Below are 15959 nucleotides of genomic sequence, written 5' to 3' on the forward strand. Positions count from 1 at the left end.
GCTATTCGCTGAATCAGGTATAAGAACCTGATACCCGCTTCTTAGGTTTTTTTAACTAGTTCTCAATAAAACATTTTTTGCTCATTAATGTCCTACATATTTTATAGTTCAAAAAGTACAATAAACTCAACTAAACCATCTCGATAAATTTAACACGAGTTTGAACATTTATAGAACTTGAATGCAAGCCAAACATACGTAGAGAATGAGTGACCCACGTTTATTAGTTTAGCTAAAATAATATTAATATATTTATATTCATTCATTGATGCACAATGTCTATTCCAACTTTCTATTTGTCTTTTAAATGAAAATGTTTATCCTTCAAAAACTTCTGAAGAATTCAAACCAATGTGTTTGTTTGTTGAGATACTGTACTTTGCCCGATTTTCGATTCGTAGTTATTTATTATTATTTACAAAAAATTAGGTCTGTTTTATGAAGTTCTGAACAATTTTTTACTATTATCAATTAAATTGGGAGGTCCTATAATACTGTGGTAATTTTTCGTAAATAAAAGTAAACTATTTCTTAATATTCCATATACTTATACAGCAGTTTTTGACCATCTATTTTCTCACAAGAATTCATGAGAGATATCGATAAAATTCATTTGTCTGTCTTTATGAATTAAATAATGATTTTTTATATTCTGAAATGCTTTATAATGACTTAGTTTTATTCGATTTACATTGGTTTAATCAAATTTTTATGTTACGATTAGTAAATATTGTTAATCTAAATTAGGTGTTGATATTGATTACAGAAAAATCGATCGTTGACAAAATTTTAAGCGAAACAAATTAGATCCATGAATGTTATCAAGTGATTTATCGGACTTATTTGGGAGTGAGAGAGGAATCTTGCGATATGACGATTTTTGAAAATGATCATAAAGAAATTGATAAGACGCCTAAAATGTTCAATACGTAAGTTTTCTGTAGGAAAATCCAATGAACGTTGATACTTATCTGTGGCAATTATGTCAACATTTTTAACGAAAATGTTTACATAACATGAATTTTATGACCGAAATTTAAATGCTTCAAAACTGCGACGCAAATTATGAAAGTGAACTTGATAAAATGGTATAACTGAATTTTAATGTAAAGATGCGAAGCCTATGATATAACTAAATATTACATGAATTATAGTGGTGATTATAAAACTTAGAATCAAGTTGAGGGCTCAAATGTACCTAAAAATAAAAAATAAATTTATTTAATTTTTTGAACGTTTTTTCTTTCTCTTTACACTGAAATATAGTTGTTTCCATGAGCCTTTTTTTTGTACTTTACGGGTGAGATTTTTTCTTCTTTTGCATTTTCTGGTACTTCATATCTTTAAAAAAATGCATTCACGTGTTATAATGTTCAGAATAAACCATTTGAGATGCATCGACCAGGTTGTATCAGATGTCTGTGGAACATTAGTGGTTACGGTCGAAATCTTGAGAGTAAGATGTGATCGGACGGATGGATCGCTTTGCACAAATACTCAACACTAAGCACACATTTTTATGATTTTAGCATAAAATTACTTATCGAGAGCGATTCGGAATTTCATTGAATTCAATCGAAAATAAAAGAAAAATCCTCGTTGAATATTAAATACATTTTCCCCGTTATAAAGTGCCTTTGAACCTTTAAGCTAACACTGACTCTGTATGGACAGTAAAAAAAGAAGAAGACCTTTTTGGTAATTAAGCAAAAGGACGTGGAAAACGTGGAAATCCATGCAAACACAGATCAATACAGGCAATCGAACTAGAAAATTAACACAAAAAATCTAACTAGCAACATTCATTTGATAACTTCCGAATACTTCAAACAACATCCACCATACGCATCCAGGGTAATAATTCAGACCTCGAATATACAGCTGTAAAATTCACTCAAAACGGAGTAGAAAATTTATTCGAAAATCTTAATTTTCAAATTTTGAAGCAGTTAAGAAACTAAAAGTTTATACTTCTGAATCAGTCAGCAGACCATAATTCACGTTTACATAGCAGGCAGAGCATCGACATTTCTTAATTTCGAGTCAGCCAGCCTATAACACGCGAAAATCGTCATTGACTTCGGTTCCCATAAAAATAATTGAAATAAAATGATAAAAATGCGACTACTGTTTTAACTATGCATTCGAATTTACATTTCAAAATCTCACTCGTTCCAACCCCACTCAAAACTTCAAGTTCGAATCGGTGAATCGATGAAATAGACGAGCGATCCTGCAAAAGCTGGGACTCGGGTATCCAGTTGGTGGTAAGTCGCTGATCGCTTTACTGCTGTGGTGTGTGCTCACGCTGTGTATGTATACACTTAGTGCTGACTTTGTATTGACATGCGCATACCATCACTCGCAAGCCGCAAATCAAATCATAACAACGGTCAGCGAATAACGATGCAAGCCGCCTGAAAGTGCTCTTACTTTAAGTGGTACTAACAACTAACAATCAACTTGCTTTCTCATGGACCTTTTGCAAAAAGCACCATGACAGCCTTGGCTCGTGAAACATTTTGAAAAATCTTATCTCCGTCGCGAGTCTGCTCACCGTCAAGCTCGAGTTCCGATACGTTTTGATGCGAGAGCTTTCCGGATGTGTGTAATACTCAACTGTGATCTTTACCACTAGCCATAATGTTAGTGACATTAACGCACAGTGCAATGTGAACCTGTTTTTGCAGTGTTTTAGTTTCGTGCAATCTGTGATTCTCTCGGAGAAGATAGATGTTGAATTGAGAGATTGCGCAATTGGTGAAAAAATACCCGACCGACTCGTCCAAGTCCGTGAGCAATGTTGAAAAACTCAACACGATCGAGCAAAGTTTAATCGTGTCTTTACATAAGCTCATACTCTGTGTTGTTGATCCACGAGCCGAGTTTGCCTCGGGTGATCCCCGAAACACTGGGCTTAACCTCCAGAACGTTTGACAACGCCAATTTCGAGGCAAACACGGGAAGATGACGCAGCGTGACACTGTAATTCATCTCGTTGCTGGGGGGTAAGTTATTTTATACGTATTATAAACGTCAACAACAGGTGCAATAATACGAAAAATGACTTTCTACTCTAATCATTCGAGTCGCAGTAAAAATATTTTCATTCGTTTTTTTATTTTTAAATTTAATTTCAAATAGCAACAATGCTCAAGACTAGTTTCTTAATGTTTTCAAATCATATCAAAACAATTTTCAAGGCATGAATTTGTATTTATGTCAGCTCATTGATAGCGCTATAACAGTGAATAATTACATCAAATCTTGTTGATAATATCTTTCATGAAGGTTTATTATTAAAATTTATATCTTATGTTTTAATATTACAGTAACAAAATATTTTTCATGCAATATATTTTCTTGATTGTTTATCATTTTGATTGTTGTTTATTGATATAATGCAACATTTTTATTTACAAGTCAGACTGTTCAATGTTTAAAATACTACATACTTCAGTAATATTATATTGACAACTTGTTTTTTAGGGTTGCTGGCACTATTGCAGCAATTGTCACATGTCCTCTAGAAGTAGTCAAAACACGACTTCAGTCGTCTTCTGGATTTTATACTCAAATTCTTACCAAAGAAATGGTTTCCAGTCATTTACAATGTAAAAATATCTCATCTTCTCAACAACGTAGACGTCTATGCACTGGTGAACATAGAAAGTATGTATATAGTTTTTTTTATTTTAATTTTTTTTAAATATAACAAGTACAAGATACAATGTAATGAGTATGATATGACTAAATTTTTATATTAAAATATTACAGATATTCGCTAGTGACATTGTCTCATTGTGCTGTACCTCCATCTTTGGGTGGCCGACCCAATAATGTGCCCTTACCACCTGGAATATATCAATGTTTGAAATATATAGTTGAACACGAAGGTCCTAAGGCTTTGTTTAAAGGATTAGTGCCTAATCTCATAGGGGTAGCTCCTTCCAGAGCTATCTACTTTTGCACCTATTCACAAGCCAAAAACTTTTTCAATACAATTTTACCTCCAGATAGTCATGTTGTACACATGTGCGCTGCATCTTGCGCAGGTCAGTATTAATTACCAGTCTCAATTATGTGAATGAATAATTCACTTCAACAATTTCTTATTGAATGCTGAGATGACTTTAAAAAAAGTTGTTTCCTTCTTTTATTTATTGATTGTTTGTGGTATATAAAATAGTTTATCAAGTATACTAAACTAAAAGTTTCCCATAAAAAATAACAAAAAATATTCAGCGATTAGGAGTACTGTATAAAGAAGCAGGAAGTAATACTTTCTACATGGCGTGATAAAAATGTTTGTTCCTCTTCTTTTTAACTTACTTCAAATTTTTTACATTACTGATCGAACATCAATAATGTGAAATAATTCTTGAAAATAGTTTGAATAATTAGAGCAAAATAACTTTTTTCTATCTTGAAATTTTTAAATTCATTTTTCAATATTTTCAGGCTTTGTATCCTGTACTGCAACGAATCCAATTTGGTTTGTAAAAACGAGATTACAACTCAGTAATCATGCAAATCCTATTACTGCGTACGAGTGCATTCGAAATGTTTATCAACAGGCGGTAAGTAATAAAAAAAGTAAAGAATTATTACTTATTCTATTATTCTCATACAGACTATTCGCAACTATTTCACATCTTTTGCACGAAATTTATTTTTAATATTCTATATTCAATTAATACAAGTACACACGTTAAGAAACTGATTTTTCGTGCTCCCCCAACCTAAAGTAAAATTTTTTTCCCGCTGAGAAAAATCGAAATATTACTTTAGGCTGGGGATTCACAAAAAAAATGTATTTTTACTTGTGTAGCAAAAAAGAATGTCTCTGAGCACGTGATAATCAGCCGAGACTTCGCCTCACTAACACATTTTGACTCGAGAAAGGGCCGGTTTAAACTTCGTCGTAATTATTCGATAAAAAATTATTAGTATGAAATTAAAAGAATGATCAAGAGTGTTACCCGTTCAAAACTACATATTACTGTTAATAAATTTTAATCCTACTGCAGAATGAAAAGTTTATTGACTGACTTTCTAAAAAATCTCTTGAAAATCTTTTTTTCGCAATCGTGATAAGTTTTTCACCGATCTTTTTGATAATAATCATAAAATTGTTCCTATGTGGAATGGGTATTCCTTTTCGTATGATGTACCAACTAATATATTGTTATAAAAACCTTCGCTGATGTGTAAATCTGTCTTACAGGGAATAATGGGATTTTACAAAGGTATTATCGCATCGTATTTCGGAATAAGTGAAACAGTCGTACACTTTGTGATCTATGAGGCGATAAAAGCTTGGCTGATGACTCAACATGCTCAAATTTCTCCTTCCGATGGATCCAAATTATCACGTGATTTTGTTGAATTCATGGCTGCAGGGGCTCTTTCAAAAACGGTGGCATCCTGTATAGCTTATCCTCATGGTAATTTTTTCAAATATCTTATTTCATTCATAAATTACTTGCTACAAACAAAAAAGGAAATAACAGTGATTTAAATTTTTCAATTTGAAACATCTTCAACTTCTAGAAAAGTTTTAATATTTTAACTGTTATCACAACGAGAATATACAAAATTATAAAAACAATTTCGAGAATTTTTACATTATATTTTTCTGGAAATCTACATAGAAATTAGTTTTGCTTTGTTGTTTTCTAGACATTTCAGCATTTTTGATCAAAATACATTTAAAAGTATAAAAATCTTTTGAGGGGTAATATTTATTCCAACTATATTAAATAATTGTTTCGTCATTGCCTTGACGTTGTAATTCCAATTATTTTTTTTAAATAATTTTAAGCAAACATTTTATACTTAAAATTGATGAATATAATTATGTTGCAGAGGTTGTGAGAACGCGGCTACGTGAAGAAGGCACGAAGTATGTGGGATTTTGGCAAACAGCTAATACTATTTTAAATGAAGAAGGAAGTCGCGGATTGTATCGAGGTCTTGCAACGCAATTGCTCCGACAAATTCCGAATACTGCAATTATGATGGCCACTTACGAAGCTGTGGTTTATTTATTGACGAATCGATTGAAGCCCTCTTCCATTAACGACTCTGAAACTAGTTTATCTACATCTCCACAGGTTTATAATCAATCTGAAGTCAAACGTCAACTATCCTAGAATAGTTTACGGCTCCAAAGCAATAGAGTTGATAAAATTTTCAAGAATTTCCGAAATCACTTGAGTATCAATCGATTTTCACAATTTAATCCTCAGGTAAATTAGTGGAGAAAAAATTTTTAATCATTGTTTTATTAGTTTTTTTTTCTGAATAAGAAGTTAAATAAATTTCAAATGTCTTTAAGACTTCGAGCCGTTAAAGCGAGCTATAAATCCATACAATTTTTAATCTGTAATGAAATATATATTCAAAACCTTTTTTGTATATAAAAAGTGTTAAATTCTTTATTTTCTCGTATTTTTATAATAGTTGCAAAACGATAATTAAACTTGATTATTTTTCTTATTTTGAAATTTTGCCAAATCAAAAAATATTTGATGTTTCAGGAGATATGGTGCCAAATCGTAATCAAATAAGAAGACACATTATGAGAGATCATACCTTCAGTATATATTAAGTTACTCGGAAAATGTTGAATGAAGTCACAAGCTAAAAATTGTTAAGGATATTGTAAAATAGTTTATTATTCAATGTGTAAGAATATGCTTTTGAGTTAAACGAAGGATATTGACCAGTTTCAATGAAGAAGCGTATTTACGCACAATGTTGTATACAATGTTTTTTAGTGTAAGAACTTACCAGTAGTGGGAAAGATGTATTTAAGGGATACCGAGGCCGGTGTTGAATTAAAATTTTCAAATCTGTTAATTGACACATTCACGGAATCTATTTTTTAACCGCTCTAGAGTGACTTTTGTTATAATATTCTTAAAGGCATCCTGGAGCCGTTTGAAAAAGACTCAGTCGAAAACTCAATGAACAATTTTGAACATTCTTATATACACCTTTAGCTTTGGTATCACTTTAAATTACAATAATACTAGGAATATACAGTACTATGAAAAACTCAGTTCACTACAGAAAAATTCATATGTGTTTTCCTGAAAAAAGTCTTTAATTAATAATTTGTACTTGAAGTAATACAAAGTCAGCACAGCTCCAAACATTTTCTTCACCATAAAAATGTGCCTTCTAACTGAACTAATGGAAATGATGGAGTTTGTATTGAATTCAAAAGTTTCAAACATATATTTTTTCATATTTTTAAAAAAAATTTCGAGAAATTTTCTGAACAATATTATTTGAATTGAAAAAACACAGCAAATTATAGAATATTTTCATTGTGCTATTGAAAAGATTTTTCTTGTATTATGTATTAATTGTAAAACATAGAGGAGATGTCAAGGCCAATGTAAAATAAACATTTTTTAACGCGTTTTCTGACTATTCTATTGAGTGTGTTGATGTAAACGGCTCTGTGGTGACTTTTGTCCAATTTTCTCAATGTCCCTCATAGCCGTGTGGAAAAACTTTGAATTAAAGCCTCGACAACAGATTAGAAAATTTTACTTTTTACTTTAGCTTCGACATCACCTTAAAGCTTGTAAATAAATCTTGTTACATTTAGAAGTAAGAAATTTATTCTTTTGAGTAAAACATGTCACCAAAAATGTTTTCGAATTTTCCGTTTTTTAAATTTGCTGATAACACAGAAAAGAGCTACTCCTTGTAGCTATTCAAAGGGGTTGGTAGCAAATTATTGATTATTGTTACTATTCTTATAGATATATTCTTTTCAAAAAATAATCAGTAAAACTATAGACTCATAGAGTATTTTTAATACTTCGAAAAGATCTTTAGTATACCAAATGTTAATGTTTCATTCAATGCTATATTTGATCTTGTTAAGACAATAAAACTACTTCGATGCAGTCTGAAGATAATCCATGTTTTACTTTCATTACAATGTTTACCTAAAACCTTACACTATTCAATTAATTGGTTCAAATTGCCCAGGCAAATTCATATAGAGTGGCCTCTTTAGGTAATTGTAAAGTAATTTTAAAATTAAATTCATATGGTTAAGCGTTAAACGATTTATTTGAAATATAACAAAAAATAGATAAATTTTCGTAAAAATACTTCAGTAAAAAGGTAGTTTTTAGAGCGACTATACGCCTATTTCAATTATTTTTGCGTGAACCAATATTAAGTTGTTAAATTTTACTGCACTTTAAGCGACGACCAACCATCAATTGAATTTGGTGAAGAGATGTTCTTTCAGTGAAATTTCATTAAGCCCAGTCCTTGTCCATCCGCAAAAATCTCACTTTATGTTTCGATTCTTACTTCAAGTAATTTTTTTGGTATTATTTGGGTTAAACCACTTCAACCGTGATAAGTCCAAAATGAAGAAAAAGGTTAATAAATGCCTACTGTAATATAAATTAAGAAAAAAATTTTGAATGCTAATATTTCGATAGATGTACTTGCAAAATCTTAACGACACGTACAAACAAATCTCGACCAAAACTAAATACGTATGATGTTTTCTTTTTAAGCTTAAACTATCCATTTTAAGATAAAATTGAGTAATAGAATTCTAAACGCAACATAATTCAAAGACTTGAGTGAAAACTTTTTACTAATATATTCCATGTCTTACAAGGCTGAACATAGTGAAGTCTGACTTTTTTAAAATGCTGCAAATAATTTTTATTCGAACAAACGTGAATGCTTATTTTTCAAGAATAAGTAGACGTAGTGGCATATTTTTCTGTTATAAAAAATCATGAAGTAGTAAGAACTAATTTCCAAGTCTTTCACTTAGCAAAATTAAAATATATACGTTATACATTAATATTAAACTAATATTGAAAATAGTATTTTGAATGCAACTACACTTTTGATGTCTTACAAGTAAACTTTTGCAGCTGATCATCCACTTATTTATTATTTCATTGTTTTATAATTAAAATGACAATATTTCTAATAATTTATATTACTATTCAATACTCTTATACAATTGATCATAGATCTTTTACTGATTCAAATTTGTAAGTATAGAAAACTTGAAAAAGTTACAAAACATAATCCAACTCATATCTAATATATTGATTCTTTGGATCATTCATAATTTTTGGATATCCAGCAACAAGAGCATCTTGTCCACCAATGTACAATGAATTATAAATTTTCCAATACACATCACGAACTTTTCTGGCTGGATGGAATAGGCCCTGAAATTAAATTGTAATATTTTATTTTTTTGCCCAGTGATTGTTTATATTAAAAAGCAAATGTTTTGATATTTACCTGCAGTGTATATTGCAAAATTTTAATAGGGCCCAGCGACACTCTTAAACCATCTACAGCATCCATGAAAGCTTGCACCAAATGAGGAGATGTTTCGAAAACATTCGGCCAAACATAATTTAACAAATGAACTAGAGCATCTTCACAACCAAATCCGTGAACTCCTAAAGACATATGCTTTATAGCTGCACAAGCTGTTTGACGATGCACCAAATCTCTGAAAAAAAGTTAGAAATAATTTTTTTTCAATTTCTACAAAACAAATATAAAAAGTAAACAAACCTGTCCATTAACGCATCTTCTAGTAGAGGACTGACAGCATATATGTAATCTTTACCCATTTCACCAATATATTCAAACAAAAATGATAATGATTTTAAAACACCATTTTGAACATTCAACTCTGGAACTCGATACTCGTTCATGAGTGCTGGCAGTACTGTGAAAGGACTGCAAGTTTCAGCAACAATAGCAATAGCTACTGTTGTGCAAACACGATTCTGTCGCTCTTGAACTTTTAAATTATTTAGTAAAGTTGCTAAAACGTCATGAGGGCTGTAAAAAAATTATTAAAATCAATAATGAAATGAATTTGTAATGTATTATTTAAATATTTAGTTGAATAGTTACCCGATTGCTTTGGCAATGTAACCAAAGGTATTTACTGTTGCTCTTCGGATAGCTTTTTTATGTGCTTTCAATAATTCTAATAGCTCAAAGCAAATTCTCATCCATTCACGGGCAGATACATACTCGGGTCCTCTGTCAGCAATTCTGCCTACTAAATCAATACAGTTCTCTTGGACCTATAATAGCAAAAGTTATATTTTTTTAGTTCTAATTTTTTTGTTTCTCATATATTCAGATAATGCAAGATTTATTACAAAATGATCAACATACTTTTTCATGTCTGTTTTTCAAAATCGGCGTCAGTCTAGGAAGTAAATCTTTAATCGGAGGTGTCATTTTTGTCATTCCAATAACATTCACTATAGCTTTTAGTGCTCCTAAAATACTACCCAAGACTTCTGGATATTCTTCACCCAAGTATTCATAGAGAACAACTCCCAAATGTCCCATAAGTTTCTCCTAAAACATTACATAGAATATTTAATATATCGAATGTATTGATGGTTGAATAAACAATCATAATTGTTAAATACCTCTTGGCAAGTTTTCATGACCACTGCAATCCTAGAAATAAGATCAGCCGCTTGTTGCCTTACTTTTGCTGATTTATTATTTAAACGCCACAAAATAGTACCGCAAACCTGTGGTAAGTAAGGTTTCACCCTCTTCCCAAGGGTGTTTACTATTGTACCAAATCCATTCAACATTACAACATCCTGTAATTAAAAATTATAAGAAGTTATTTTTAAAATAATTGTGTTTTTCAACAACTATATATATAATAATGTGACAAACCTCTGATGTTTGTTCTTGGAAAGCGTATAAAATTCCATCGATAAGTTGTTCTTCCAAGCGAGAATCGACATCAGCAGCGCCTAAATTACCCATTATTTTCTCAATGGTTTCCATCACCATTTTTCTGTATTGCTCATTTTCATCTTTTAAATCATCAACAACTCTGTTAATGATTTCTGAAGCTCCAACTTTATTGGCTATTTCAACCGTCGTATCTACAAGCTAATATTAACAATTTTATAAAATGCATATTATAATTAATTGCAAATGATATTTACCAAATTTGTATATATTCAATACATACCTGTCTATAATTTCGACGGTCCAAAGCCATTCTGTGATTCCAAAAGTGTTTGAAAAAGTGTGGTAAAATTTCGTCTTTTATGTATTGTGCTTCAACACCATCAGTACCACAACACTGTTTCACTACCTGTAAATTTTCATAATAAATTATAATGATGAAATGAAATAAACGAATATTTATTCGAAAAATTAACGATATTTTAAATTTTCTAAAAAATTACCTTCAACACGATTTTCTTCATTTCTTCATCAGGCGATTGAAACTCCCTAATTAGAATCAACATTACTTCTCGAGTATAGTAATTAGCATATTCGGCATCCATGAGTGGTATCAAATATCCGATAGCCTTCAAGAAAGCGGCCAAGCCTTTTCCTCGATGTGTACGAATACCTTTCCACAAGGGTTTTAAAACAGAATCGAAACTTTCGATACCGTAGGGAGTTGCCGCTTCAGCTAAAGCTGCAATAGCCAACGCTGTGATGGTTCGTACTTTTTGTTGCTCATCAACCAAACCTTTAAAAAAAAACATTGATTATTAGATAAAATAAATTTATTCGGTACTGCGCCATTAGAGGATTTTAATTTTACCGTGCTCGATTATCTCCACCAAACTTTTCAAGTGTGGTAATATAGCGCATCCCATAAGAATGGCAATTTGTTGCACAATTTTAATACCAGTATGTCGCGCTTGCCAGGATTTTTTACTTCTACACACAGCTTTTAAAAATGGAAGTAATGAAGGAATGCCTAAAGCTGAAGCTACCACAGCGAATGCTCTGGCAGTTGTGTTTCTCACATATTCATCTATATTATCAATGTCTGGTCTCATGGTAGAAATCATAGTGGCTAAACCTGCTGCCTTGGCTAAGTTTGATATTATTTCTCTACCTTCAACGCGAGCATAATAATCTTCATCAATAAGTAAGGGTTCAATTACTACAAGAATCTAGAAATAAATTTCATTAAGAATTAGTGAAAAGTTCATACAATTTTATGGAGTATTTTAAATATGATTTTTTTACTTACTTTATGTACATAAGGTCGAACTAAATCATCTAATTTATACAATATACGGTCAATTACTTTAACTAGTAAATGTCTTTCTTGGTCTTCCAAAGTCGGAGACATAAGAAGTGGTAAAATTTGATTAAACAAAGGGCCAGCTCCAAATTCTCTTGCTTTATCAGTTATTTGTCTAAGAGCAGCTTTACGCATAGGAGGCGTTCCGTTTTTAATTTTTAATAACAATTTCATTATTTTTCTTTCTTTTTGCTCTTCTGGACTAAGTGATTCTTCATCAACATCAACCAACAATTTATCAAAGTATTGTGCATCTTCAGGTTTCATGAAAGGTAAATTTCCTTTAGGTTGGTTCTCAATTAATTTAGAACTTTTATCTTCTTGTTGAATGAAGAATCCTTGTGGGGTTCCCGCAATTGGAGTAGGAGTAGCAGTAAGTTTTCTTGCTGGTGTTCTGATTGGTATGTATCCTATTGAATGAATATTGAGAGCATGTATTTACTATTATTAACATAAAATTTTTATAATATAATTTGACTTGATATATTTTACCTGCTGGAGGTTGAAGAACTTTATAGCCTGGAGGAAACAAAGCGTCTAATTCATCATCTGATAAAGGCCTATTTCTTTCATCAATTTCTCTTTCCCATCTATAAGCTTGAATTTGTTCAGGGGTCATAGACATCAAATGTCCAGGAGTTGGAGTTGCTAACCCTATTGCTTTTTGTCCAATAGGTGTTGTACCACTGGGAGTTAATATTGATGTTTGATGAGGTGTTGTCAAAGGAGTTGCTGGTGTTTGAGGCGTCATTGATCCGGGTGTTTGAGCTGAAGGAGTTTCATCCCATCGACTTCTTCTCTTACTTGCTGATGGAGTTGGAGTTTCTTGTATAAGCTCTCCAACTACTCTGTCAGTTTTAGGAGTTTCAGCCCACCCACTACCATGACCTGGTGTTTCCCTTTCAGTTTTTGGAGTTTCATCCCAACGGTTGCGTCGACTAGAAGAAATCACTTTATCATGAGTTTCTCTACCAGGAGTAGTTGCACCAGGTGTAGCGTGACCAGGAGTTGCATCCCAAATTCTAGTACTGACACCCGGAGTAGCACCAGGAGTTTCTCCACCTTTTCCATGTGCAGGAGTTTCATCCCAACGAATGGCAGCAGGAGTGGCCTAGAAGTTTATTATTATATGAGTTTATCAATTATATCAACATTTAGCTTTACAATAATAAAATTTACATACATCGGTGTTATCCCACGAAGTTGGAGTGGCAGCTGTTGTACTAATAACTGGCTTTTTTGGTGTAGGTGTTTCATCTGTTTGATCCCAGCGTCCCCGTTTCTTTGGAACTGCTGGAGCTTCACCATTTGTTTTAAGAGTCCCATCTTTTGATTTTTCAATGAGTTTTTTACGTAACTGAAAATTTTAAATTGAATATTGTAAAGAAATTTGGATAGTATAAGTAATAATATGCTATTTGTAAAGGAAATTATTTATACATACCTCAGATTCGTCCTCTTTTAACCTTTGTTCTTTCATAATTTCTGTGTATGTTCTTGAACCAACATCAGGTGTTTTCCCGCCTAAAATTGTAAAATATAATTATTTAAAATATTTAAAATATGTACATGTAAGTTTTCAATTTATACAGAAATAATTATAAACTCATAAACTACTTTAAAGATTGATTTTCATAAACAAGATTAATGAAGGTGTTGCCGCAGACAGGATTTTCACTCATTAAGCCCTAAATATGCATGCTTGCATATTATTTTATCTAGCTCGAATTTCAAAAAACTGCTCAGTGGAGCCTTTTGCATTGTTAATTTGAATAACTGCACGAAATTTCATCTCATTTCATTCAGTAATTTTTCCAGAAAACAAGATCCAATTTTTAATCCTGAGTACGGAACACTGATTTGATCATGTTTTCTGGAAAAACTACTACCTGAAATGAAACGAAATTTGATACAGTTATTTTCAGTAACAATGTAAAGGGTTACACAGAGCTGGTTTTTGAAAATTGGCCTAGGTGAAGAGTTATGCAAACAAAAATTCTGAGAGCTCAATTAGTAAAAATCCTGGCTGCTGCATCACTTAAAGTGTTTGAAAAAAAATAATCACTTTCACAACAACATCCAATACATGATTTGCATCAAATTCAAACTCATCACTGTTTCTTATCATTATTCACTGTTACTTTAACTCACTATTCACTATCACTATTATTCAAATTTGTCATTATTCCTTAAAACTTAAAACTTTAAACTACTTTCAATTGTAAACATGCGCAATAACTTGAAAACCTAGAAGTATTGCAAGTTACTTTTAATTGGACCATAATTCTGGTTTTTCAACTTGTTATGGTAATTCTTAATACATTTTACGTTTTTTTATCATATTTCAAATAACAAATAGTTCTAACCTTCTGCAAAAGGATCAATACGTTCAGGAGATAATCTCATCCTTCTCCTTTTTTGTTTGTATTCATCTTCTCTATCTGCAATGGTGGGTCTACGTCTATCAGCAAATGGATCAAACTCTTTGTCACTCTGAAAGAATTGCAATTTTAGTTACAGTGTTGTATTTAATTTCTTAATTTATAATAATATTAATAATTTTAATAATTAAAATATGTCATACCTGTCCAACTTCGTTGAGCAAAGCAACCGGGGCATTGATGCTTCTTTTAGCACCAATGTATGGTTGTGGATCAAAATCTTCATCCTAGTCAACATAAAATATGTATTTTAGATAAACTCATGGAAAAATAATGAATGACTATACTTACATCAACTTCGTCATTGGCAGCAATAGATGTATCATAGCCATCATACTTATTAGATTTATCATATATTTCTTGATCATAAAATCCTGTTTTTCCTAGGGCAACTTGATCAGCTGGTGCACCCACATTATTTTGGACGCTCTTTTTTTTCTCTTGAATGTCTCGTATCTGAGCCTCGATGTCTACAATGAATATAGAAATTACCGTAAAAATACGAATGAAATTAAACTTAATTTAAGTTGTAATAATTGAAGTAATGTGATAAAGAGAGGTTAAAAAAGATTAAAGTTTACCTTCATGAGTACGAGCTATGTTTTTTTCCATCTCCATGATGGCGTTGAAATGTCAGCAATCGCCGAAACAAGATTGCAGAGTTGAGTCAAAATTAACTGTCAATAAATATAACACAAAGAAAATTACGACGAGTCTTTACTATGACAGATTTTAGAACAACAAAATTATAGTAACCATGCATAGCATTACACCTTTAGCGGCGTGTATGCGCGTACGGCCATTTGCATTGAAACTTATCGACTGGTTTGTCCGTTCGGCAGTGCCACCTATCGTGTCGAACGAATATACATTTGCAAATCTTTACGCTCCGCAGTCGATACGATAAACATTTCAATACGTCATATATAATTATTTACGGTAATTTGTAAAATTGTTGCTACTTCACGTAGATCTAATTTTATAATCAATAATTTTACAACCAAACTGAAAATACTTTCGATCTCACGCAAAGAGCAGACCATAACATTGCACGGCTGATTCCATCAAAATACGCCTGCGGTTTGGTTAGATAGATTCATTTTAACTGGGTCCGGCTTGCTGGGACAAACGTCACGAGGTAAGTGCACAATTTGAGCTATAAACGTCTCGACGCCCTACAGTTATATGACGAAAAGAAGGAGGGATGGCTGTGTTTATTTTTATTTTCACAGAAAAATCTGACGTACAGGTTGTAACTGGAAAGCTGTGTACAGCTTTTTCAACAGGTCTCTGACACACGTGCAATTGGCTGCTCTTTCGAATATTTTACGCTGAATTTTCGCGACGATGAAGGCATCGTATATGCTTTATGGTAATATGATGATTATCTTTTTATA

General features: G+C 31.9%; 2 protein-coding genes across 3 annotated transcripts; one reads left to right on the forward strand and one right to left on the reverse strand.

The window, feature by feature from the left end:
* Nucleotides 1-2253: 2253 nt before the first annotated feature.
* On the forward strand, nucleotides 2254-7940 carry LOC106654881 (mitochondrial carrier protein Rim2). Of its 2 annotated transcripts, XM_014374979.2 has the most exons (8): nucleotides 2254-2604; nucleotides 2691-3008; nucleotides 3490-3672; nucleotides 3778-4055; nucleotides 4462-4580; nucleotides 5228-5447; nucleotides 5869-6251; nucleotides 6543-7940. In XM_014374979.2, the coding sequence occupies exons 2-7, from the start codon at nucleotides 2968-2970 to the stop codon at nucleotides 6153-6155; spliced, it is 1128 nt and encodes a 375-aa protein (XP_014230465.1). In that variant the 5' UTR covers nucleotides 2254-2604; nucleotides 2691-2967; the 3' UTR covers nucleotides 6156-6251; nucleotides 6543-7940. The 2 variants fall into 2 exon arrangements, with proteins under 2 accessions (XP_014230465.1, XP_014230464.1); XM_014374978.2 differs by having other exon boundaries at nucleotides 2254-3008.
* Nucleotides 7941-8895: 955 nt separating this feature from the next.
* LOC106654880 (splicing factor 3B subunit 1) lies at nucleotides 8896-15374 on the reverse strand. The gene is made up of 18 exons (XM_014374977.2): nucleotides 15144-15374; nucleotides 14854-15032; nucleotides 14706-14789; nucleotides 14488-14614; nucleotides 13566-13645; nucleotides 13305-13478; nucleotides 12614-13232; nucleotides 12068-12531; nucleotides 11630-11987; nucleotides 11262-11554; nucleotides 11042-11167; nucleotides 10738-10959; nucleotides 10476-10658; nucleotides 10213-10401; nucleotides 9943-10118; nucleotides 9595-9867; nucleotides 9313-9529; nucleotides 8896-9236 (listed from the first exon to the last, which is right to left on the reverse strand). The coding sequence occupies exons 1-18, from the start codon at nucleotides 15178-15180 to the stop codon at nucleotides 9078-9080; spliced, it is 3960 nt and encodes a 1319-aa protein (XP_014230463.1). The 5' UTR covers nucleotides 15181-15374; the 3' UTR covers nucleotides 8896-9077.
* Nucleotides 15375-15959: the final 585 nt, after the last annotated feature.

This window comes from Trichogramma pretiosum, unplaced genomic scaffold (genome assembly GCF_000599845.2).
Source record: "Trichogramma pretiosum strain Unisexual culture from Peru unplaced genomic scaffold, Tpre_2.0 scaffold63, whole genome shotgun sequence".
NCBI lineage: Eukaryota > Metazoa > Arthropoda > Insecta > Hymenoptera > Trichogrammatidae > Trichogramma > Trichogramma pretiosum.

Coding starts and splice junctions, on each gene's coding strand:
- LOC106654881 (XM_014374978.2), top strand. CDS start 2,968: ATGACGCAGCGTGACACTGTAATTCATCTCGTTGCTGGGGG. Junction 4,581..5,227: donor GAAATGTTTATCAACAGGCG/GTAAGTAATAAA, acceptor TCTGTCTTACAG/GGAATAATGGGATTTTACAA. Junction 5,448..5,868: donor CTGTATAGCTTATCCTCATG/GTAATTTTTTCA, acceptor ATTATGTTGCAG/AGGTTGTGAGAACGCGGCTA.
- LOC106654880 (XM_014374977.2), bottom strand. CDS start 15,180: ATGGAGATGGAAAAAAACATAGCTCGTACTCATGAAG. Junction 10,402..10,475: donor TCATGAAAACTTGCCAAGAG/GTATTTAACAAT, acceptor GTAATGTTTTAG/GAGAAACTTATGGGACATTT. Junction 10,119..10,212: donor TGAAAAACAGACATGAAAAA/GTATGTTGATCA, acceptor TTGCTATTATAG/GTCCAAGAGAACTGTATTGA.